The sequence below is a fragment of the Mastigoproctus giganteus genome, chromosome 2, assembly GCF_048544385.1.
Source record: "Mastigoproctus giganteus isolate SK-2022 chromosome 2, ASM4854438v1, whole genome shotgun sequence".
Taxonomy (NCBI): Eukaryota; Metazoa; Arthropoda; class Arachnida; order Uropygi; family Thelyphonidae; genus Mastigoproctus; species Mastigoproctus giganteus.
The window spans coordinates 12462145-12487164 of record NC_143576.1 but is presented as its reverse complement, the minus strand read 5'-3'; the positions used below and the strand labels follow the sequence as shown (position 1 = coordinate 12487164).

The 25020-nt window shown below is 35.7% G+C and overlaps 1 protein-coding gene across 1 annotated transcript; it reads left to right on the top strand.

Annotated features, from left to right (window-relative positions):
- Positions 1-5010: 5010 nt before the first annotated feature.
- On the top strand, positions 5011-23661 carry LOC150089166 (uncharacterized). Its single transcript, XM_090389601.1, has 3 exons — positions 5011-5106; positions 16686-16744; positions 23425-23661. The coding sequence occupies exons 1-3, from the start codon at positions 5079-5081 to the stop codon at positions 23659-23661; spliced, it is 324 nt and encodes a 107-aa protein (XP_090245727.1). The 5' UTR covers positions 5011-5078.
- The last annotated feature ends 1359 nt before the right edge of the window (positions 23662-25020 follow it).

The following is a 25020-nucleotide window of genomic DNA, read 5'->3' as shown; positions in this document are numbered from 1 at the left end:
CTGCACAGGTGAGTTGATTTTTCCCCCAAAATAATTAGATATTACAATCTTCTATATTACACTTATTTAAAATTATAAAGTTTACATTTGAAGTTTTAATTTACTATAAATGGACTGTCCAGGATATTCCTTTATTATTGAACATTGAAATAAAAATAGATTTAGCATTAGTAGAGGCATATGATCAGTCAAATAAAAAAAACCCTTCCAATTTCACCCATCCATTAACTCAATATTTGTATAATTCTGCCTTGAATTTATTTAAGCTGCCAACTTCCACAGTGACAGATGGAAGTTTGTTCCAGCAATCAACCACCCATTGGTTAAAGGCATATTTCTGCACTTCTATTCTACAACTGTCTTTCCTCAATTTCAATTTATGTCCCCTCAGGCAACTAATCTGGGCAAGAGGACGAATCCCATCAGCAATGAGGCTTGCTCAAACCATTCAAGGCCTTACACCTCAATCAGATCACTTCCAGGTGCCTAGTCTCCAGACACTGAAATTCTCAGAACTTAAGTCTTTCTTTGTAAGAGCAACCCCCTTTTCCATTCACCAACCTCATTACCCTTCTCTGTACTCATTCAAGCAGCCCCTCATTTTTTCCTAAAATGAGGCCACCAGACCTGTATACAGTACTCAAGGTGTGGCCTGACCACTGCCTTATACAAGGGAAAATCATCTCCTTATCCCTTCTAGAAAAATTCCTGTATATCATTGACAAGACACAGCTATTCTTGCAGGCTGTCTGCACTGACCAGAAAACTTCATATCTGACTGTGCAGTTAACTCCAGGTCTTTTCATGCTCCACTTCCCTGAGTGTAGTACCACACAGTTAGTACATTACGCTGGGGTTACTGCTGCCCATGTGTAGTACTTTGCATTTGTCAACGTTAAACTTCAGCGCATCTGCTCAACTTTTCTAGATCCTGTTGCAGTAGCATACTGTCATTAACCACCCTACCAACCTTTGTATCGTCTGCAGAATTGAACATTCAGCTTGATATACCTTCATCAGTGTCCCTGATAAAGGTATATAAATACAGAAAACAACAATGGACCCAACACTTAAACCTGAGGGACTCCACTAATAACATTAGTCCATGAAGAGCAGTGTCCATTGATTACCACTCTGTCTTCTCCCACTCAACCATCCCTTTACCCATAGTAGCAACTTGCCTTTAATGCCTTACTGCTCCAACTTGTACAGTAGTTTTCCACGTGCAACAGTATCAAAAACTTTCATGTAATCCATGTAATGATATCAAAATTATTTTTGACGTTCAGTTACTTTGTGACCACATCATAGTATCCAATCAAATTGGTCTGACAACACTTCCTCTTAAGAGGAATGGGTTTGTTAAGAGGAAGAGGACAAGACTTCCTCTTAACAAACCCATTCTGTGTCTGAACTATAACTGCAGTCTTATCTAGATGATATTGTAGTGCTACTTTAACCAGTACCCCCATTAACTTCCCTGGAACAGAAGTTAAACTAAAAGGTCCATAATTACTTGTCTCTGTTTGATCCCCCATTGTGAATTGGGGTCATATTTCCCCATCTCCAGTCCATGGGGACCTCCCCTGAGTCCAAGGAAGCTCTCATAATTATGTCTGAGGGTTTGCTTACTTCCTTTGCTGCCTCCTTTAATATAACTAGATAGATCCCATCCACCCAGGTGCCTTTCTTGTGTTTAACTTCAACAATTTCTCCTCCACGTTGCTCTCAGTTATTACAAAATCATTTAGCTCCCCGCCAGAGTTTGATAAACATCTGGCATTCCCCCCTCTCTGAATAACTCGTGTATAATGTAAATGCAAAATACTCATTCAGTTTGTCAGCTACCTGAGCAGGGGGTCCTCAACAGTTGAACCATTGAAATCAAGTGGACCAATCTGATTCATCCCCTTTCTTCTAGAGTTTACATAAGCAAAGAAAATTCCTTGCATCCTTTGCAATGATTTCTCATAATCTGTCTTCGCCTGCCTAATGTCCTTTGTGACTTGATTGCACACCAGCTTATATCTACCGTTGGCTTCTGTGTCACCTGATGATTTAGCATTAGTGTGGCATATGATGCAAGAAAGCAAGCTTATATAGTATCAGCCAAAAAAAAAAAAAAGACACCGTTCCCATTTCATCCATCCATTCACTCCAAATGTTTGTCTAGTTCTACCTTGAACTTATTTAAATTGCTTATCTCCACTACGACAGATGGAAGTTTGTTCCAACTGTCAACCACCGACTGGCTAAAGGAGAATTTCTCTACATCTATTCCACAATTGTCTTTCCCCAAATTGAATTTATGCCTCTTCAGATGAGTAATCTGAGCAAGAGGAAGAATCCCATTAGCATTGAGTTTGCTTAATCCATTCAAGGCCTTATACACCTCAATTAGATCACCTCACAAGTACCTAGTCTCCAGAAGTTGCAATTTGCAGAACTTAAGCCTTTCTTGGTAACACCAACCTTTTGTTCCTCTCCAGTCTTGTTCTGCACTCGTTTAAGCAGCTCCTCGTCCTTCCTAAAATGAGGCCTCCAGACCTCTGTACAGTACTCAAGGTGTGGCCTGACCATTGCCTTATACAAGGGGATAATTACCTTTTCTCTGCTAGATAATTTCCTCTATATCATTGACAAGACACCATGAGCTACTCTTGCAAACTTTTTTGCACTGTTCAGAAATCTTCATATCTGACTGCACAATCACCCCCAGACCTCTTCATTCTCCACTACCTTGAGTGTAGTACTTTACATTTGTTAATGTTAAACTTCATTTGCCACCTCTCAGACCATCTGTTAAACTTTTCCAGATCCTGTTTCAGTAGTGTACTGTCATTAACAACCTTGCCAACCTTTGTATCGTCTGCAAACTTAGACATTAACCCTGATATACCTTCATCAGTATCATTGATAAATACCATTACAAAACAATGGGTCCAACACCAAACCCAAGGGGACTCCACTAATAACATCAGTCCATGAAGAGCAGTGTCCATTGATAACCACTCTGTCTTCTCCCACTTAACCATCCTTTTATCTGTTGTAGCAGCTTGCCCTTAATACCATGCTGCTACAATTTGTACAGTAGTCTTCCATGTGCTACGGTTTCCAAAGCTTTCCTAAAATCCAAGTATATGATATCAAAATTATTCTTTGTATCCAATTCCTTTGTCACTACATCAGAGTATCCAATCAAAGTTGTCAGACAAGTCTCTTCCCCTTAACAGACCTATTCTGCATCTGAACTATAACTGAAGTTTAGTCTTGTATAGATGATCCTGCATTGCTTCCTTAACCAGTGACACCATTATTTTCCCTGTAACAGAAGCCAAACTAACAAGTCTGTAATTACTCCTGTCACCCTTTGATCCCCCTTTGTGAATTGGGGATACATTTGCACATCTCCAGTCCATGGGACCTCCCCAGAGTCCAAGGAAGATATGTATCCCATGCATTTTTATTCTCTGCCACCAGTCTAGTCTCATAGTTCATCTGACATCCTTTTAGTCCTAAACCTTGAACAGTATTTTTTAATTGGGATAAAAAGCCTAGTGGCATTCCAAGGTTACTTCCTTGAATGCTTCCCATTTTGAATTTACTGTTGGTGACATCAGCTTGCCCCACTGTATACACTAAAAACTGTCTCGGGCTACCTTTTACGAAAGCAAAAACCATTCCGTTTACCCAACAAATTTGTTGGTGAATGTTTCACCCATCTTTAGTTATTTTAGCATTAGCAGAGGCATATGATGCAAGGAAGCAAGCTTATACAGCATCAGCAAAAAAAAAAAAAAATCCATTTGCTCCTAAAGTTTGTCCAGTTCTTTCTTGAATTTATTTAAGTTATCAGCTTCCACAACAATAGATAGACATTTGTTCCAGCAATCAACTACCCACTGGCTAAAGGTAAATTTCTGCACATCTGTTCTCCAACTGCCTTTCCTAAATGTGTTTATGCTCCTTCGGGTTGGTTATCTGAGCAAGAGGGAGAATCCCATCAGCATTGTCTGCTCAAACCATTGAAGGCCTTATACGTCTCAGTCAGATCACCTTGAAGGTGCCTAGCCTCCACACACTGCAGTTTGCAGAACTTAAGCCTTTCTTGTTAAGAGCACCCTTTTGTTCCCCTCGCCAGTTTTTTTGCCCTTCTCTGTACTTGTTCTACCAATCCTACATCCTTTCTAAAATGAGGCCTCCAGACCTGTATACAGTATTCAAGGTGTGGCCTGACCATTGCCTTGCTACGGGATAGTCACCTCCTTATCCCTGCTAACAAAATTCCTGTATATCATTGACAAGGATTGTTATTAGAATAGATGCACAGAAATTGGCAATCAATCCAGAATCATTTGTTGGAATAAACTTGCACCTAATATTGTGGCGGTGGATAGTGTGAATAAATTTAATAAGGTTTGGAGAAATTAAGTTTTTTTTTAAAGTTTTTTCCTCTTTGTTAGTACAATATAAGTTTTGCTTCCTTGTGTCATATTCCTAATACTAAGTGGCTTAATCATGGTGTAGCCATGTAACTGAAAAATAATTACAGAAAGAATAATAAAAAGTAATTATAAACTGACTGAATAATAAAAGCAACAGTGATGTGACATTTGTTATACATTATTTATTGTAAAAAAATTTGTATAATTTCTTAATTTTATAGCTACTTCTCAGTTTCACTAGTTAACCAAAAAAAATTCTTTTCTCTAAGATAGTACTTCCAAGGTGTAATTACAAGCATTTTCACATAGTCTTTTTTTTACACCATTAATACTACTGAAAAAAAAAAAAAATGCCCAAGAATATTGAAAAAGAATAAATCATACAAAGCATTATAGTAACAAAAAGGTACTGAATACAAATTTTAAAAAAATGTAGCAAAGTTATTTATTTTGTTTTTGTTCTTTTCCTTATATAATTTTGAAGATGTTATTTATTATTTTTTTTTTTCACAAGTTCTTTAATTCTTAAACATTCTTAAAAATGCCTCATCTCTGATGTAGAATAATCAGCCTGATACCCCTTGTCAGATTCCTCAGCAGTTCTGGTCTAGTTTACCACATCAGACCCCTTATATGTCTCATATGCAGTCAAATTTATCAGGTACTTGTGTTTTTTTTCTCTATACATATATAATGCGTAATTTTTATTATTATTTGGATGACTAGTTTTAATTCCCCTATTTGATCAGACAACTTCATAAAAGTTCAGTACATCTGGGTTGGGAAATATTTTGATTAAATCAAAGGTTTACATGTTTTATTTTTCCCAGGATACTGTTTAAATTGGCACTCAATTTAAAAACTAATTAAGTTTAAACTATGAATTTTAGGGCCCAAAAACCAACCAAATTCTTTATCCTCTATTTAAAAACAAATGTTTACTCTATCATTATAAATATTGAAATGGAAATTTACAACCTAACCTGAAGTTGGACATAAATTATTTTATTTATTATTATTAGCTATATGTGCAAGGAAGCCTGAGGCTTATGCTACACCAGCCAAAAAAAAAAAAATTCCTGAGTCTCCCTGAGAGAGAGAGAGAGAGAGAGAGAGAGAGAGAGAGAGAGAGAGAGATGCAAGTTTTCAAGACTGCTTAACCTTGTACACAAAGTTGGAAGTTATAGATTACTCAGTAGCAATTGAAGACATTGTGTGTATGATGAAAAGACCAGAACTCAAATTAAATATGGATGTTCAATGTTAATCAAATTGTGATGTAATGTCATTTTTAAAGTTTCAGAAATTAAGTCTGATATAATTATGCTGGTATCCATTATGGCAATTTTTGTCAGCAAATTTGTAGTCAGTAATTGTGTAATAAGCCAACTCAAATGCTCCCAGGTGATAACTAGATATGGCATTTGTATTGGTGTAATCCTGGTTTGAGAAACTGCATGTTATGTTGTACACAAGGTGTTAATTATCAATTTGTTAAATACAAATATTTTAAAATATTTACATCAAAGTTTTATACCATTTGAGCAGTATGCCTTGAACAAGGATTCATATTCTTACATATTGGTTTCTAAGTTGAAATTGTTATAATAGTTTGATTCTAGACATGCAGAAGCAAGTTAGTTGCAAGGAAGTTCTGCAGTAAACCATCCAAATTAATCACAAGCAATGTTTTATTTGTATTCTATCTGTTTCTCAATAGTACAAAACATTGGGGAAAATATTTAAAAAGCCGAATATAAAATTGTTACAAAACTTAACTATAAAATTTTAAACCTATCTGTAAAACTCACACTATTTTTAAATCACAATTGCTCCCCAGAATGATTCAAGAACTATGACTTTGTATACAGCATTTATTTCCTGCCACCAGATGAATGCTTGAACAAAGGTTGCAATGACATGTAAATTCTGCATTGTCAATTTGACTAAGAGTCTGAGTTGGCATTCCATGCAATTACTGTGGGCTACAAATTTGCTTTTAAGAAAACTGGCAATAATGGATACTCACCATAATTATACCAGACTTGATTTGGTCTACCTGCTTGATTTCCAAAACTTTACAAATTAGAGTACATAGCAGATTAATTAATAGTGTCCATATTTAATTTCAGTGCATGTGCAAATAATCCCTTACCAAGACTTACCCTCTTTGTATGCAAAGTTAACCAGTCCTTAAACACTTTGAAAAAGCAGGGCCACTGCAAGTGGGGTAGGCAAGGTATGCGGTGGATACTAGGTTTTTTTTTTATTTTTTTAATATTACTTTGATTGGTTAACATTTATTAGTATTCAACATTTAGGGTGACAAATTTTGTTTCAACTACTAGTGGCACATAGGTTTACAGTGCTACTTTCAAAAAGTAATGTCCAACTTCAGCTAGGCTGTAAATTTTAAACCGCTTGGTGTTAGTAGTGCCACATGATGCAAGAAAGCAAGCTAATACAGCATCAACCAAAAAAGGGGAGGGGAAACAAACACCTTGTTATCATCCGTCAGTCTCCTCCAACAGTTTTAATTCATCTTTGAATTTATTCTAACTCTTCACTTCTGCACATCTATAATGCAATCATCCTTCCTCAGTTTGAACTATGCCCTCCCTCCTCATATATGTAATCTAAGCAACAGGAAAGATTCCATTGGAATTGCACTTCTCAATCCATTCAGAGCCTTAAACACTCCAGTCAGTTCTGCTCACAGTTGCCTAGTCTCCAGACACTGCAAATAGGGTTTTTTCAATCATTGAAAAACCCTATAAGCTGTGCTGGCTGCCTGTCTGCTGTGTTCAGAGAACTTCATATCTCTCTGCATAAAATCCTGCAAATCTTTATTCTCCACTATCATAAGTGGTACCACACAGTTGGCATGTTAATCTGGGATGACTGCTACCCGTATGAAGTACCTTGTATTTGTCAACGTTTAAACTCACCTGCCTTTTCTCAGCCCATGTGCCTGACTTTAGATCAGCAGTTTATCCTGATTACTGTCATTAAACACCTTGCCAGCCTTTGTATCATTTGCAAACCTAGACATTAATCTATGCCCTCATTAATATCATTAATAAATATTTCAAACAATGGACCCAGCACTGAATCCTTGCAGGACTCCATTAATTTCTCTTCTTTAAGAAGAGCACTTTCCATTGATAGCAATTCCCAGTCTTCTCCCACTCAACCATCCTTTATCCATAGCAGTAACTTTTCTTTAGTGCCACATTGCTTCAATTTGTACAGCAGTCTTTTTTCTGAAATCTGAGTATGCAATGTTAAAATAAATTTTTTTGCATCTAGTTCCTTTGTTATTACATCATTCCAATCTGATTGGTCAGAGAAGACCACCCCTTAAATTCCATAGTGTTGTATGTGTTTAATGATGCAAAATGAAATCTGTGTAAAAGGCAGTTTTTAAGTGACTTGATATGCATATAGTTTTATGTCTACAGGATTTTTGAAAAAAAAAATTAGTGAGAAATATTTGAATAAGTGTTCTGTTTGCATTTAACCGATCATAGAGTGCATCAGCTTTTGTAACAGAATCAAGCGTGTTGAATTGACCCCCCCCAAATTAAATGCTTACAGAAGTGTCATTTTTGAATATTTCTTGTTAAAAACATTTTTTCACTGAGTAACAGTAGTATCAGATTACCTTGTGTAATTCAGAAATGCAATAGTTGTTCAATTTTTTTAAATTGAACTGTTTAGTCCATCAGAAGAGTGCGTCGGCTTTTGTAACATAATTGATTGGAACTAACATCTAACTTTTTTAACATGATTGAGATTTAGTAACATAAGGGAAACATGCATGATCTTAAAAGCATTATCTCATTGAGACATAAATTACAGGGGTCATTACTTTGTGAGAACTTAGGAGAACACCTTTCCAGGTAGCTGGAAAGAAAAACTAATTTATGCTGTCAAGCAGCTGTTACTTACTGTTCACACTGGCATGCTGAGGTGGAGAGCCCTTGTGGAACCAATATCATCATATACAAACAAACATGATTTCATTTCTAATTGCTCATTGAAACTGAATTACTGTGGGAACTCCCCTTCCCAGCATGTTGGCAGTAATATAGCTATTTTGACAGTTACTCATGAGCTGGATGCAAGGAACAATTTCAACATAGCTTATTTGTATTTCAGCAAAACATTGGACTTGGTCCCCACGAGAGCTTACCACGTAAGCTGGAACATTAGTATTAGTTGAGGCATATGATCCAAGAAAGCAAGCTTAGAGCATCAGCCCAAAAAAAAAAAAAAAAAAAAAAGTTTAGATTACTGGAAAGATTTGGAGATTGGTTGCTGGGGGCTGCAGGGCAGAAAGTAGAGGGCTGTGATTAATGGATATTCTTCAGATTGGCATTACATCAGAAGTGGGATCCCCAAGAATCAGTTCTTGTTGGACCACTTTTCTGATTTTCATAAACTACATCAATGAAGGGATAGAAGGCATGATGTCAATTTGCCAGTGTTGTAAAGATTGATAGTTGTTATGGATCAGTGCCAAGCAGCACTCCTTCAGGGTGACTTGAACAGGATTCAAGAATGGTCAGAAGTGGCAGCTCAGTTTTAACACAGCAAAATGCTTATACTTGGGGAATAGCAACCCCAAAATAAATTATACACTTGGTGAGGTCGAATTAAAAACAATACAGGGAGAAAGGGATCTGTGAGTTAAAACAGGTAAATATGAAGTTTTCTGAGCAGTGTAAACAGGTGTCCAGGATAGCCCATAGTGTCCTGCCGATTATTTATTGAACATTATCTTATAGAGATGGGGGAGGTCATAAACTCAATGTATAAGACTATTACAAGACCTGGTTTTGGAATACTGTCTAAGTATGGAGATCCCATCTGGGGGGGGGGGGAGAACAGACAGTGCTTCATTAAGGTCCAAAGACAGGCAGATCACTTCTTGAGATCAGAAAGAATGGTGACTATATGAGGAAAGACTGATTACTTGTGCTACAGAGTTTTGCAACCAGGCACCTCAGAGAGGACCTGATTGAGGTTTATAAGGCTCTGAGGGATTAGTAAAATGAATGAAGGTGGAATTTTCAGTGTTATCAAGAATTCTAGAACTAGGGTCCATAAATTCAAATTACAGGGGAAATGGTTGGTTTAGATTGTAGGAAGTTTTCTTTTAGCCAGCGAATAATTGGATTATTGAAATAAATTACCTCTGCAGTTAGTTCAGGCTGACAATTTGAAGAAATTCCAAGGTCAACTGGATAGTTACCTTCATCAGGAGGGAAGTGCATAATTTTTTTTCAGCAGTGCAAGTAGAAGATAGATATAAAAATATTCTTTCCAACATGGTAAGTTCACAAAGGCTTCTAAAGAAAATGAAGTGCCATCATCCTTCTTGATTAGCATTGCTATGAGTGAGCATCCAGAAAGGGGGGGTACTCTGCAAGTGTAATCTCATTGAGACCTGTGAAAACTCTACAGGCGAATTTTTTTTTTTTCTAAGAGAAAACAAGGATGAGCTCTCTTTGAGAGGACATAAGTCAATTGCTGTAATATGTTACAGAGCAGTTATTTCCCCCTTCCTCTAGTCAATGTAAAGATGAGTCTTGGAACTAGTGCCCCTACCTGAGAACAATTTCTGGTGTCTAGTCTTATACAGCAATTAATTTCTTCCTCACCCTCACAGTAGAGGATCTCCCAGGACAGTTTGTCAACATGTACCCATTTCAATTAAAATGACTCCCTTGTATCTGTCTTACCATTTTACCCCCCCCCCCCCATTAGTGTTGACCTTTATGGGCTACTGTATAGTAGGGGTAGAGGCATGTGATGCAAGAAAGCAAGCTTATGTAGCATCAGCAAAAAAAACAAAAAAAAAAAAAAAAACCACCATTTCACACAGACCTTCCCTCTAAATGTCTTCACTTCCTCCTTGAATTTATTTAAGATATCAACTTCCACAATGATAGATGGAAGTTTGTTCCAACAATCAACAACCCATTGGCTAAAGGCAAATTTCTGCACATCTATTCTATAACTATCTTTCCTTGATTTGAATTTATGCCCTCATAGATTCGTAAGCTGAGCAAGAGGAGGAACTCATTCAAGATCTTATACACCTCAATCAGTTTATCTCGCAGGTGCCTAATCTCCAGATGCTGAAATATGCAGAACTTAAGCCTTTCTTGGTATATTACAGAGCCCCTTCAATCCCCTCACCAATCTTGTTGCCCTTCTGTACTTGCACAAGCAACTCTACATCCTTCCTAAAATGAGACCTCCAGACCTGCACACAGTACTCAAGGTGTGGCCTGACCATTGCCTTATACAAAGTAATAATCACCACCTTTTCCCTACTAGCAAAATCCCTGTACATCATTAACAATACTCCATGACCTGCTCAGGCTGCCAGAGCAGGTCATTAACAATACTCCATGACCTGCTCTGGCAGCCTATCTGCATTGCTCAGAAAATTTCATATCTGACTGCTTAATTACTCCCAGATCTTTATTTTCTACCACTCTAAATGTTGTACCACACAGTTGGTAAGTTTCTCATGGGTTATTACTACCCATATGCAGTACTTTGCATTTGTCAATGTTCAGATGCCACTTCCAGCCCATCTGCCCAACTTTTCTAGATCCTCTTGCAGTAGCACACTACCATTTCTGGCGCCTCCATAGCCAGGTGGGCAGGAGCAGCAGTGCATAGCACATGCTTCTTGATTGGGGTTCGAACCCGTGACCACCAAATACGGAGAATGCAGAAAGGTCAGGGAATCACCACTGCATATCCTCGGAGCAATATGGCCTTAGCTGCTAATGCTCCTTAAAACCAAATAACAAACAAACTACCACTACTGTCACTAACAATTCTGCCAACCTTTGTATCATCTACAAACTTCCCATTAAGCCTGTTATACCTTCATCAATATCGTTGATAAATACAGAAATCCATTGATAATCACTGTCTTCTAAATGTCCTCTCCCACTTAGCCACCCTTTTATCCATTGTAGCAACTTGCCCTTAATACCATACTGCTCCAATTTGTATAGTAGTTTTCCATGTGCAACAGTGTCAAAAGCTTTCCTGAAATCCAAGTATATCAAATCAAAATTTATTTTTTGCATCCTGTTCCTTTGTAACCACATCATAGTATCCAATCAGATTTGTCAGATGACTTTTCCTTAACAAACCCATGCTGTGTCTGAATTATTACTGCAGTCTTTTCTAGGTGATACTTCAATGCATCTATAACCAGTGGCTCCATTATTTTCCCTAATAACAGAAGTTAAACTACGTGGTCTGTATTTACTTGTGTCACCCTTAGATCCACCTTTGTGAATTGGGGATACATTTGTATAACTCGAGTCTGTGGGGACTTCCCCTTGAGTCCAAGGATGCTCTCTTAATTATCACTAAGGGTTTGCTTACTTCCTTTGCTGCCTACTTTAATATAAATGGATAGATCCCATCCTCCCTGGTGCCTTATGTTTAACTTCAACAATTTATCCTCCACTTTGCTCTCGGTATTACAAAATCATGAAGTACCATGTTACAGTTTGAACTTCTGGCATTCTCCTCCCTTAACTCCTTGTCTGAATGTAGAGGTAAAATACTCATTCAGATTGTCAGCTGTCTGTTGGGATCATTGAACCATTTATATCAAGTGGACCAATCTGATTCATCCCCTTCCTTCTAGAGCATGACCACCAAATATGGAGGTTGCGGAAAGGTCAGGGAATGACCACCGCATGTCCCCAGAGCAATATGGCTTTAGTTGCTAATGCTCCTAAAAAAAAAAAAAAAAAAATCAATCCTAGAGTTTATATAACTAAAGCAAGTCCTTGTTGTTTTCCTTAGTATCCTTTGCCAAAGATTTCTTATAATCTGCCTTTACTTGCCTGACTTCCTTTGACTTGATTGCAGACTAGCTTATATCTATCGTAGGCTTCTGTGTCACCTGGTAATTTATATGCACCCCATGCATTTTTCTTCTCTTCCACAACTCTCGTTAGTTCATCTGACATCCATTTAGGCCTGAACTTTGAACAGTAATTCTTAATCGGTATGAAAAGTCTAGTAGCATTCCTTGAATGCTTCCCATTTAGAATTTGCTGCTGATAACATCATCAGTTGGTCCCACTGTATATAAGAACTAAAGTTGACTCATAGCACGATCAAAGAAAAAAAATTGTATTTGCTTTGAAAATAAATTTATCTATTGCATTCTCAGGGCTAAAGATAAATAAAAATATTCTGTGTTTACATCATTTTCCAGCAGTGTGCCCACTTTGCTTCTCTCTCTCCTGTGGAGCGGGAGAGGGAGAGAGAGGGAGGGAAGAGAGGGAGGGAAGAGAGGGAGAGAGAGAGAGAGAGAGAGAGAGAGAGAGAGAGAGAGAGAGCATCTTAAAATATGAAACCACAGAGAACTTGCAACTTGGCCACCCCCTCACTGACTGAATGTCAGTATATTTTGCCACTTCATTTGAAGGTACTCAGGATTTCAGTTGAACTGACCAAAATAGTTTTGCATTTTAAATTGGTGTTTTAGCACTGGGGATTGGCCCAATCCCTATGCATGAAATGGAGGCATAAGTTGACTTAAAATTAAACCCACGTGATTGATTATTCCAAAATTTGATGTGACTGCTCCATTTTAAAGATTAATGGCATTTTCTGATGGGCTGTATGTCAATATGTAAACTATGCATTGATATGCTGATGTGAGCTTTCTATAGAATGTTATGTAAAGTGATCGCATCTCCAAATAAATTATCGAGGAAAAGAGTGCTTGTCTTTGTCCATCCTGCTGTAAACTGTATGTTAGGGTGAAATTATTGCAAAATGACATCTATGGTATCTGTGCTGAGTATGAGGAATATAAAATTGCTCATACTCAGAATACATCAAAAATTGTATAGATTCTGGAAAAGATATCTTTTCCATAATCAATTTTACAGAATCTAATGGTGAGTCCAGTAATGGGTCACACTGAGTATGACACAGTGTCAAGTTTGGTGATAGCAGCACTGAACTCTCATTTCTGTGGCTATGCATGAGACCTGCCTTAGTTCAACTAAAGAGTGACTAACATTCCTTAGTTGAAGCTGAGCAATGGTAATACAGACATTGTTCTAGATCACACATGTGAGAAACTGAAATTCATATCTGCTCCTAGGAAATTGCTTTTTTTTTTTTTTTTGTTGTTGTTGTTGTCAACAAGTAAACCAAGGGCATTGAACTGTAATCTTCAGTTGAACTGATTACAATATGGTTATCACTACTAGATTTCAGATGTTTACAAGCGGGAAAATCCATTAGATGTATAACTAATTCATTTCATCCCTTCATATCCATTTAGAATTAAGGGGAGGGTTGCTTTCTCATTATGATTTTTGTTATTTACCTGCTGTTAACTCTATTAGTCTCCTGTAATTCCATAAATTGTCCCCCCCCCCCCCGATTTTGTAATACATCAAAACAGTATATTTCTTATTTGACAAGCCTGATGCAGTAAGATTTTATTATAGGTGGTGGCTTTATTCATTGTATTTGTATAACTATCAAAGGCTTTGTAAAAGATGGTTATGTTTGTAATAAATAGTAGAGGGAAGATAAAGTGTTAAATATTTTGAGGGTTATGGTTAAAAGTCTGGCTATATTGTAATTTAGATTTTTTCTAAATCTTGAATGCTACGTTGCTCTGGCAAATGGTGTACATAAGGTGTATAATTGCTACAAATGTATTGAATTGCAGGGTGGTCTTCTTAGTGGCCTAATATCTGAGAATTTGTGGATTATTGGAGTATATATAGCAATCCTTAAATTTTTGCATGCATGTGTAAAGTGTTTGTTTGGAATTTTCATGTTTAACATGTGCTGAATTTCTTGAATGTAGAAATTAAATAGTGTTAGTAGCAACAAATGATGTAATAAAGCATGCTTAAAGAGCATCAGCCAAAAAAAAAAAATTTAAGTTCAGATATTTGGAGCTACCCTGCAATATATATATATATATATATATATATATATATATATATATATATATATATGAATAGTATTAATATTACCTGTCAACTTGAAATTTAGGAGTCATTAAGAATTCATCTTTTAGATGAATCTGACAATTCCAAATTTGTATAAAAAATTTCTCCAGGAAGTGACAGACGAAGGAATTCAGAAATGAATTCCCTGAGAGCTTATCAGACTGGCAGTACAAGAATTGAAATTGTCAATCTAACTTTCTTCTCAAGTGATGCCTAAACACCCAGATAACTTCTATTTATATACATAGATTTGATACAACCAAACAGAAAAGTTGTTTCCAATTCAAGGATAGTTCAGGCTCAGAAGTTTATGATCACACCTTGTATATTAAACTTTAATCAGATCTCACCTGGTTTATGATTCTACCTGTGAATCTGCCAGAAAGTGTACTCATACAACTTGATACTATTGAAGGATTTCCTAAGAATATTTGGAACACTTTTCACAATCTGTATATAGAGGAATGCTGACTCCCATTCCATTTGTGGAGGAAAATGTCATCACTCAGCTGTGCAGTAAAAATACAGTAGTCTGTTTCATTCCATCTGGTTATACAGCATGTTTGAACTGCAGTGGACCATATTTTAAAGCAGTAAACCCAATGAACAATTAGCAATATGTGGAATACACCCATGAAGTCATTACTGTAAATTGTATATTCAGTAATGTGTCATGAAAATGTATGTGTCATTTTCATTTTATCCCTATATCATTTAATGTCATCTTGTTTTTTTTTCTTGAATCTCTTATGGTATTTAATGTTTTTGTAACACCTCTTATCTGTAAACCCCTGGCACTTTAGCCATGAAGGGAAAGCTGCAACACTTAGCCTTGTAACCAGTTACAATCAGATGTTGCAAAAAAGATTCTCTCTCTCTCTCTCTCTCTCTCTCTCTCTCTCTCTCTCTCAAAGCTACCCTGTTTCGAAACAAATTAGATCTCAGCCAATTGCACTGCATGATATTAGTTGTACAATTACATTCTGCTGGATACCAGGGCATGTAAAGTATCTAGGGGAATGAAATATGGAGTTCAAGAATAAATATTTATCCATTCAAGATTCAGTTCACTATCAAATAGTAATGTTTTATAAAAAGTCTGTAAAGAACAATGGTGTAAGTCTTGGAAGCTTAGGTGTAACAGGTTGTTCCACTTTAAATAAGAACTGGATCTTGACAAAGCTTAAGCAAAGGGAGATAATCCTATCATAACTCAGATTGGACTTATCTGTTTGAGGGCAACTCCTTACCGAAAATGCATTCTTATAGACCACTGGTGGTAAAAATATTTTTGCCTGCATGCCAAAATAAAATTGCAGCAATCTTTTGTCGCAATGTGTGAAATGCAGGGAAACAGATTAAAATGAAGTAAAAAGTCTTTATTAACATTGTAAATACATCGAATTTCTAATACAAACTACTTTGCTACTAATTTTGCAGGCAGTTATTACACTGGTTGTTTTCTCTAGTAAGTGTCTGATAGACCATAAAACAAATTTATCTTTAAAAAAAAAAAACCCCTTATTTTTTTTATAGTATAAACCAGGGATTGCCAGTTCATTTTCGTCATGGTTTGTGTTAGGAAATGTGTAAGTCATTGGTAAAGTAAAGTAAATTAAATGTAACATTTTTATTTCCTTCCATTTCAGAATGCAAAGAGTGGTTAATTCTCATCATAGCATAAGTTTTTTTTTTTTTTTTTTTTTTCCCCATAACGTTCCATGCCAAATTAAGGGAACTCTAATGCAAAACTGAAATAATTACTTAACAATTAATTGGTAATTGTTGGTGTAAACTGATTAGCCATACCATATATATTTTCATGTTGCTAGCCTAGATTACAGGCAGTTAAAATGATGTTGCAGATGTTATGGGCCATTGAAAACCATGTCCCATAAAAATCTGGGACATGGTTTTCGATGTCCTTGTATCCCTTTCTCAGATGTAAGAGATTGTAGCGTTCCCATCTTATGGGAGATAATTCAAATTTGGCTGAATGCTTTGTTCTTAAAGCAGATATAACTGTGACAGATTTTAATGCAGAATGGATCTAAATTTTGATTGGAATTCTCCAAATGTTATAGAGTTGTGTGATCCATATTTCCTTAGCTCATGTTGCTTTCAACTTTTTGTTTAAATAATTTTTGTTAATAAATATACAAGAATTTTTAAAATTTGTATCACAGCAAACTTTCCATTGCAGGGTCAGTTAAAAATCCCCCACAACAATCACTAATGAAGCCTCTTACATCCGATGTAAAGGTAAGAATTTTGTAAGCTTTTCTTTAATTTGCTTTTTGTTTAAAATCTGAACATGCAAGTAGCATAGTGGCAAAATTTTATATGTAGCCATAAATAAAGGAAACAAAAGTTTGTATAAAAGAATCATATACATATCATATTGTGAATCTGTCAGTTTCCTTACCTGTGAACCTCAGATAAGTAGTACTTCCTCGGAAGTATATTGCTTCTTTTTGAGTGCAGGAATATTTGGATTTGAGAAGCCAGTGGTTATGGAGCCCAATTTTTTTATGGTTAATCATTTTGACAATGAATAAAGTTATTTTAACTAATTATTTAGATTTTTTTTTTTTTCTGTCATAAAAATAATACTGGTATTTTCGTATGTAGCCATAAATAAAGTAAACTAAGTTTGCAGAGAGGGATCCTAACACTATATCTGTATCGTGATGCCATTTTTAGAAAAATAAAATAAAATTTAATATAGCAAGAGATTTTATCTAATAGGAACACATTTGGCCAGATAATGAATGAATTTCCACACAAATCTAAAAATGAAATTTAGGATTTTGTAATAGATCAAGTTATACATGAATGGCTGAGTATATTGACAGTGAGCCAGCAGATTAGAATGTATATCAAATCTGATATTTCAAGTGAAAGTCATGTGAATTAACAATTAAAAGTAGCTTAAAATTTATATTAACTCTTTAGTTAGTGTTTCAGCCTGAAATTATAATCATCATTCTATTATGCAAATCCAGAAAATTTCTGGATTTGCTAGTTTTTATTAACATGTTAATATCACAAAGGAGTACAATACTTATTTGTTAATCAAAAAGGATTCATCAGACAATAGGAATCCTCAAGTAAGCTACCAGCAAGAACTGATTAATGGTGTATCAATGTCAGATTTATTAGAAGAAACAACTATTCAAAAAATTCTACTTTTGTAGAGGGGACCCAAAATAGTCCCCTCTAATTTTTTATGGGACCATCTGATATTTTTAATGATGTAAAATGGGGAAACATATATGACAATGTGCCACAATAAATTTCTTCCAGAGTACAGATACCATGAATTACTTAAATACTTAGCAAATTGTTACTTCATGTTTGTTTTATGGCTGTGCTTGCTAATCCTAATATTTAATCAGATTACAATTCCCCCCCCCCCCTCTCTCTCTCTCTCTCTCTCTCTCTCTGTTGAACAGCAACAATGGCTGCACAAAATAGACATGAATAAATATAAAATATTCACTTAGAGAGAATCTCCCTGATTGGTTCTGATTTCATAATTCTCAAAATCATTAGCTTTGATAATAGATGCTATTTCAAGTAGTTTGTTTGCTGATGATACGGAAATGGAAAGGATGGTTGATAATAGTAATCAAAGTATGTCGTGTCTACGCGAGACCTAGATAAATTATTTGGTTTTTAAAATTAAACATCTCTGTATGGGATCACTTATTACAGTATTAAGGTACTACTATAAAGATATGGAAATAAATAGCTGTAATTTGCACTGATGTACCACTTCTATGTGAATCTGGATCTTGATCCTTTTAAGTTTTTTTAGATTTTATTTAATACATCATTTGTGCATTTAAAGATCTTAACAGTGCTGAATTCACTTTGCCTTCTATATTCATTCGGTAATTTATTGTACCTTAATTAGTGTGCCTTTTTGCTCAGTGGCCGAATTAGTTGGTCTCAGGTGAAGATAGGAAGGGTTTTCTTCCTGGCTGTTCAGGTTTTTTTTGTCCAGCAAAACAACTTTAACTGTTTTGCTGAAATACAGGATTATTGTACTGACTGTGTAATAAACATACAATACCAGAGATGTTTGAGGAATTGAATGAATCTACTTCTATTTCTCTAGACGCAGACTAGTTGTTCATAAGCATCATTGTAACATAGAAGAACTTTAAAACAAACTGAAGTTTGTGAATAAGGCATAATTATACATCTCATGTTGTGAAATCCTTCATAACTAATTGCCTGGCTGTTATAATTTGAATAGGTAATGTTCCTTCATTAGAGAAGTCTGTCACTTATTCTCAGTAGTATACCACCACTTAGACAATGCCAATTCAGTAGAGTACTTAATCCCCCTCTCCAACATTTCAAGTTCATGTGGCCTCTCCTTGTTGCATGGGTAGGTACCCAAAGTATACTAGTTGACAACCTAGTTGTGGCTTATTTACACAATACAAGAGATGCCATTGCCTAATTAGCATTAGTAGAAGCACATGATGCAAGAAAACAAGCTTATGCAACATCAGCCAAAAAAAAAAAAAAACTCTCCCATTTCACCCCTCTGTTCATTCCAAATACCTGTCCAGACCAACTTCCACAACAAAGAATGGTAGTCTGTTCCACCAACCAACTACTTGCTGGCTAAAGGTAAACTTCAACACATCTATCCTACAACAGTCTTTCCTCAATTTCAATTTATGCCCTCTCAGGTGATTATTCTGAGCAAGAGGAAGAATCCCATCAGCATTGAGCATGCTCAAACCATTCAAGGCTTTATACACCTCAATCAGATCACTTCGCAGGGGCCTAGTCTCCAGACACTGTAATTTGCAAAACTTCAGCCTTTCTTCATAAGAGCAACCCTTTGTTCCATTCACTAATCTTGTTTCCTTTCTCTGTACTCTTTCCAACATGCTTCTTAAAATAGGACCTCCAGACCTGTATACAGTACTGAAGGTGTGGCCTGACCATTGCCTTATCATCATCATCAGCCATTTTCAATCCACTGCAGGATGAAGGCCTCTCCAGCAACTTTCCAGTTCCTTCTGTTTTGAGCACTGGCCATCCATTTACTACCCACAAACTCGTAAATTTTATCTAGCCATCTCCGCCTTTGTCTTCCAGGTTTTCTTCTGGCTCCTCTTGGGTACCATTCTGTTATTTTCTTAGTCCATCTGTCATCATGTCTTCGAGCTATGTGTCCTGCCCAAGACCATTTTAGTTCTTTAGTTTTGATAAGAATGTTCTTTAATTGAGTTTGCTGCCTAATCCGTGTGTTTCTCTTATCTGACAGTCTGATTCCCAATATAATTCATTCCATTCTTCTCTGTGTAGTTCTCAGCTTCTCTTCCATTCTTTTGGTGAGTGCCCAAGTTTCACTTCCATAAGTCATGGTGGGGAGTACACATTGGTTCATTATTTTACGTTTCAGACAAACTGGGATATTGCTCTTCAGTATGTGACTATATTTCCTGAATACTATCCATCCAAAATTTATTCTTCTCTTGACTTCCAGCCATTTATCATTATTACAGCTAATAACTTGTCCTAGATAAGTATGACTCCACCTTTTCAATTACTGCTAATTCAATCATTATTTCTCTTTCTGTGGCATACTTGTTCATCATTACTTTTGTTTTAGCCATTTCATCTTTAGTCCAAAATCCTTACTAACTGTGCATAACTGATTAAGATCTTCCTCTAATTCTTTGGGATCATGGCTTATGACCACAATGTCATCTGCAAATCGTAAATGGTTTAGGTACTCTCCGTTCACATTGACTTCTTTCTGCGACCAGTCTAATCTTCTGAAAGCTTTCCCAAGGGCAGCAGTAAACAGCTTCGGTTATATTGTCTCCTCGTCGAACTTCTTTCTCAATTTTAAATTTCCTACTGTCTTTGTCTAGTCTAATAAAGGAGGTAGCACTCATTTTCTTCAAAATCATAATATGCGGGGGGGGGGGTCGATGCCTTGTCTTTCCAGTGCCCGAAACATTGCCTTATGCTGTATGGAGTCAAAGTCAAATGCCTTTTCATAATCCACAAATGCCAGGCATAGTGGTGTTTTATATTCATTTGCTTTCTTCATTAGCTGTGATATTACATGAAGGTGATCCATAGTTTAGAATCCTGCCCTACAGCCAGCTGGCTCTTTCGGTTGATTCTCATCAAGTATTCTTTCTAATCTGTTAGTAATGACCCTTGTGAACAACTTGTATATGTGGGATAACAAGCTAATTGGTCTATAATTTCCAATTTCTGATTTATCTCCTTTCTTATGCAGCAAAACTATGATTGCATTATTCCACTGCTTGGGCGTCACACCTTTTCTAATGCACTTTGTGAAGAGCCTTGCCAGTTTTTGTGTTATGTCTCTTCCTCCCAATTTTAACAACTCTACAGTAACTTCATCTTCCCCCGGGGCTTTCTGATTCTTCATTTTCTTCAGTGCATGTTCTACTTCATCAAGAAGAATATTGGGTATGTCGTATGTGTTGCTACTTTGCAATCCATCTTCCCCACTGCTGGCATCATTCCCTCGCTCCTTGTATAATTCTCTATAGTAGTCTTCTGCTATTTGAATTATGCCTTCTCTGCTGTTTATAAGTACACCATCACTATTCTTCAGTTTCAGTATCATTTGTCTTTCTGTATTACTGCTCATGGCTGCAGATTTAAATTCATTGTTTTCCCTTAATGCTTGTTCTACTTTTCTTGTGTTAAATCTTATGTCCTCTCAGAGTCTCTTTCTAATGGCTTTGCATAACTCAGTATACTCAATTTTCTCCCTGTCAGTGTTTTTCTTGCTCTTCATTTGTAGTCTTCGATTCATCATGACAAGTGTTTCTTGACTAATTTTTTCTTCTTTGGATTTCTTTTTCCCTATAGGTTTCTTGGGCTTTATCACTTCCAGAAAGTTAATGTTCCTTGTCGATATCTTGGTCCTGAACAGTCTGCAGAAACTCAAACTTGTTCTTAAGTTCCAGTACATACTGCTTTTTCTCCTCTTCTGTTATCCCAGAGACCTTTGTATTATCACCACACATGTGATGAATACAAGCAAAAAGGTTAACTCTCAGAATGCCGACTGGGTTAGCCGGGTGGGTAAAATGCCTGCCTGGCAACCCAAAGGTCGCGGGTTCAAATCCCACCTCGGGCTTGGATCGAAGTACTGCAAAAACCTTGGGAGGTGCATTATGGCCACAGAAGTCGATGTGCCAACAACTAAGTACAACAAACAAACAAACTCTCAGAATTGTTGCTAGCAGTTCTGCTATCAGTCTCATCATTTGGCTTGTTATGACAAAATATATCCATATCTTGAAACATTTATTTCAACTACTTATACTATCTGATATTAACCATATACTGTAGTTACATTCTTCTGAATACTTGGTATGCAGACCTGTGAGAATTAACATGGGGTCCAGTTAACCTTCTGTCCTTTCAAAATTCATTTCACTGTCAGGTAGCATTTATGAATATTAATCTATTATATAAAATCAGATTAATTTAAAAAATGCCCTTTAGTTGGAGATTTATTTAGCCAGTCTCAAGCGGAAGGAATTGTTGTTTTTTCTGCAAGTTATTGTGGGTTTTTCAGTCTGGACAACATGCAAATTGGCCTGTAAACACATTTGTAGATTAAAAAAAAAAAGTGATAAGCTACAGTGCTGTTTCAATAGTAATTTTTACTTCTCGAATTTGATAAAATAGCTAAAATAAATAAATTGTGAAAATGATTGTTGGCCTTGACTATCTTGAAATAAGATTTTACCACACAGTGAGGCCATTAATCACTTATTGGACACCCACAAATAAAGAAGTGTGCATTGTGTTTGTGCACGCACACAAATGTTTTTTTTTTTCCCTCTCTTGTAAATTTCTAATAAAATAAATTATCATTAATAAACTAAATCGGTTAGTTAGCAGTGAGCTAAATTTCAACTGTTTTATTGCAGTTATTGCACCAGTGCAACAGCACTGGGCCACATTTATTGAGTAAACATATGGGTTTGATTTTGCACAGTTTGTACCTCTGCTTTCATGCGCGTTTCTTGTACAGAAGAATTGAAAACTTCCAAGTAATTTACAGGAAACCTTGAAGAATAACCAAATATGATTCCCTGCATTCCGCTTGTGCTGTTGATTAAAGGGGAGAAAAAGTGAGCATAGCATGTCTCTTTGAGTCCAACAAAAAAAATTAGGAAATTACAAAAAAAAAAAAAATTTCATACTTCATGTTTGCCATATAAGGGGTTTCATAATGCATGCATATGTGCAAATTTATTCAACTAATTAATGGTCTTTAATATAGAGGAATTAAAAGGACTCATTTAAAACTGAATGGATTCATAATACAGGTGACTTTATACTAACAGCTGAACTTAGAATATTTCAATGGTTTGTGATTGTGTCAATAAGAAATATGGCTAATTATAAAATTTATGTTCAGTTTATACATTGTTGAATTGTGGTATACAGTGAGTAAAGCTGTTGTGAAATAAAAAAAAAGCTATCACCAGCTAGAAAAATTTATACTATTATTAGTGTTGTTACATATCCATTCCATAACTTTTTTGTATTAGGTAATACTAGTAACTTTTCTACTAATCCCTTAATGATGATATAGTTTTGGTAAATTTGATTATTGCATTGAATTTTTGTTTTCATTTATTTAAGTTAACAACTAAAAGTTTGATTGTGAGTAATTTCCTTAATGTTTTTTCATATTTAAGATTCTGATTGTCTGTATGAATTTTCAGCCCCTAAGTTTTGGAGCAGATAGAACCAATTCATCATTACTAGAGATGATCACAGACACATCACCTCTACCATTCATGATTACTGAATGTTCTCCATGTGATTCCAATGTCTGTTTTACCCAAATCTCTGACACAGATGAGCAAGATTGTACTAATACACCTGTTATTCCTTCCCAGGTTTCACTCTCTCAACCTTACACTAGTCTTTCATCCTCTGATGACACTGGCCCTTCCTCTCAGCCTATTTTTCCATCTGTTCCAACCCCAACACCACCAGTAACATTTCTTCCAGTTCCCATGTATTCAAACGTGATGATACCGTGTGGAGGAGGAACTTCAGTTGTTGTTAATCTAAATGCTTGGAGATCAGAGGATCCATCAGGCAGTGACTTACCATTAGGAGGTAAGAACTGAAGTTTTATTTGTGGAAAAATTTGATGTACTGGTTAGTCTTATTTTTGGAATACTGTAACTGGATATGAAATTTTCTTTGTTTTTATGACTTGGCAAATGTGACATAATTGTGGGAATATGCAGTATAAGAATTTTGAAATTAAAACTGAAAGTTTGACCTATTTAAAAAAATAATAAATAAAACAATTTAAATATGTTACTTAAGATCTTTCATTCATTAAATCTCATCTATTATAAGTTATTAAAGCAGTTCTTGAATATGTTCATGATATTGGCCTTGTTTTGCTTCTACTAAGATAAAACATCATGTGAAGTGTCAACCAGGAATTGATATTGATATATTATAACTAGCTTATGATATAACTGGAATTTAACATACTAATTTTTGAATAAGGAATTAACTAATTTAGTCATTGTCAGAATGACTAACTGACATTGCAAATGAGAATATTATAAGCATAAAGATGACAGTTGAACTAGTATTATAATGGATAAGAGTTTCATGAGTTTTTTTTTTTATTTTGGGTATATGTGACCAAAATCCAGTTGTGGTTTTCCCTCCCACCCATTGATTATTTTGAAGAAAAATTGAGCAAAATGAAATGAAAGAGATAAAGAGAAATAAAAAAAAAGCATGACACCAGGAAGAGAATTTACTGATGAAACAAAATAAACACAATGTTGACCTAGAACCTATGTTGATCCTTAACTAACCTTCATAGTGTTCTGCAGTCTACTTGGATCACAGATAAGTAGATCATAGAATCCAGCATAATTCACTTAAAGTAAAATGAAAACTTTGCATATGTGGTGTAGGAACATACTATTATGTAATCATAGTAACTCTTTATTTATATTATAACATGTATTCTGAAATCTCCTAATACAGTAGACTTTTCAAAAATTATTACCAGATATGAATATTATTACAAAGCAGATTAAACACCCCCCCCCCCCTCCAAGAAAAGTATACAGAAAATAGTCTGTTAAGAGGCTGTATAAAGCAAGGAATTCTAGAAAGGATGTTGCTAATACCCAGACTAAATTAAAATTCAAATCTTGACTACAACTATTTGGTAGTAGGTCAACTTGTAAATTACTCCCATAATATTTTAAACAAGTAGTTTTATTGTATGTGCCAAATGCAGTTTGAAGGATTCCCTAAGAGAGAGAACTGAATAAAAGGACCACTAGGTGGGAGTGATCACAGTTAATTCATGTGGGATTTACGTAAAGATGTAACTAATTGCAAGGGTAAAGGGAAGGACTTTGGCTTTCATAAAGGTGACTAAAAGTGATTAGTTTCAGTGGCACCAGCTGATGATCTTACCAAGAGCAAATACTAATAAGTAGTATTGT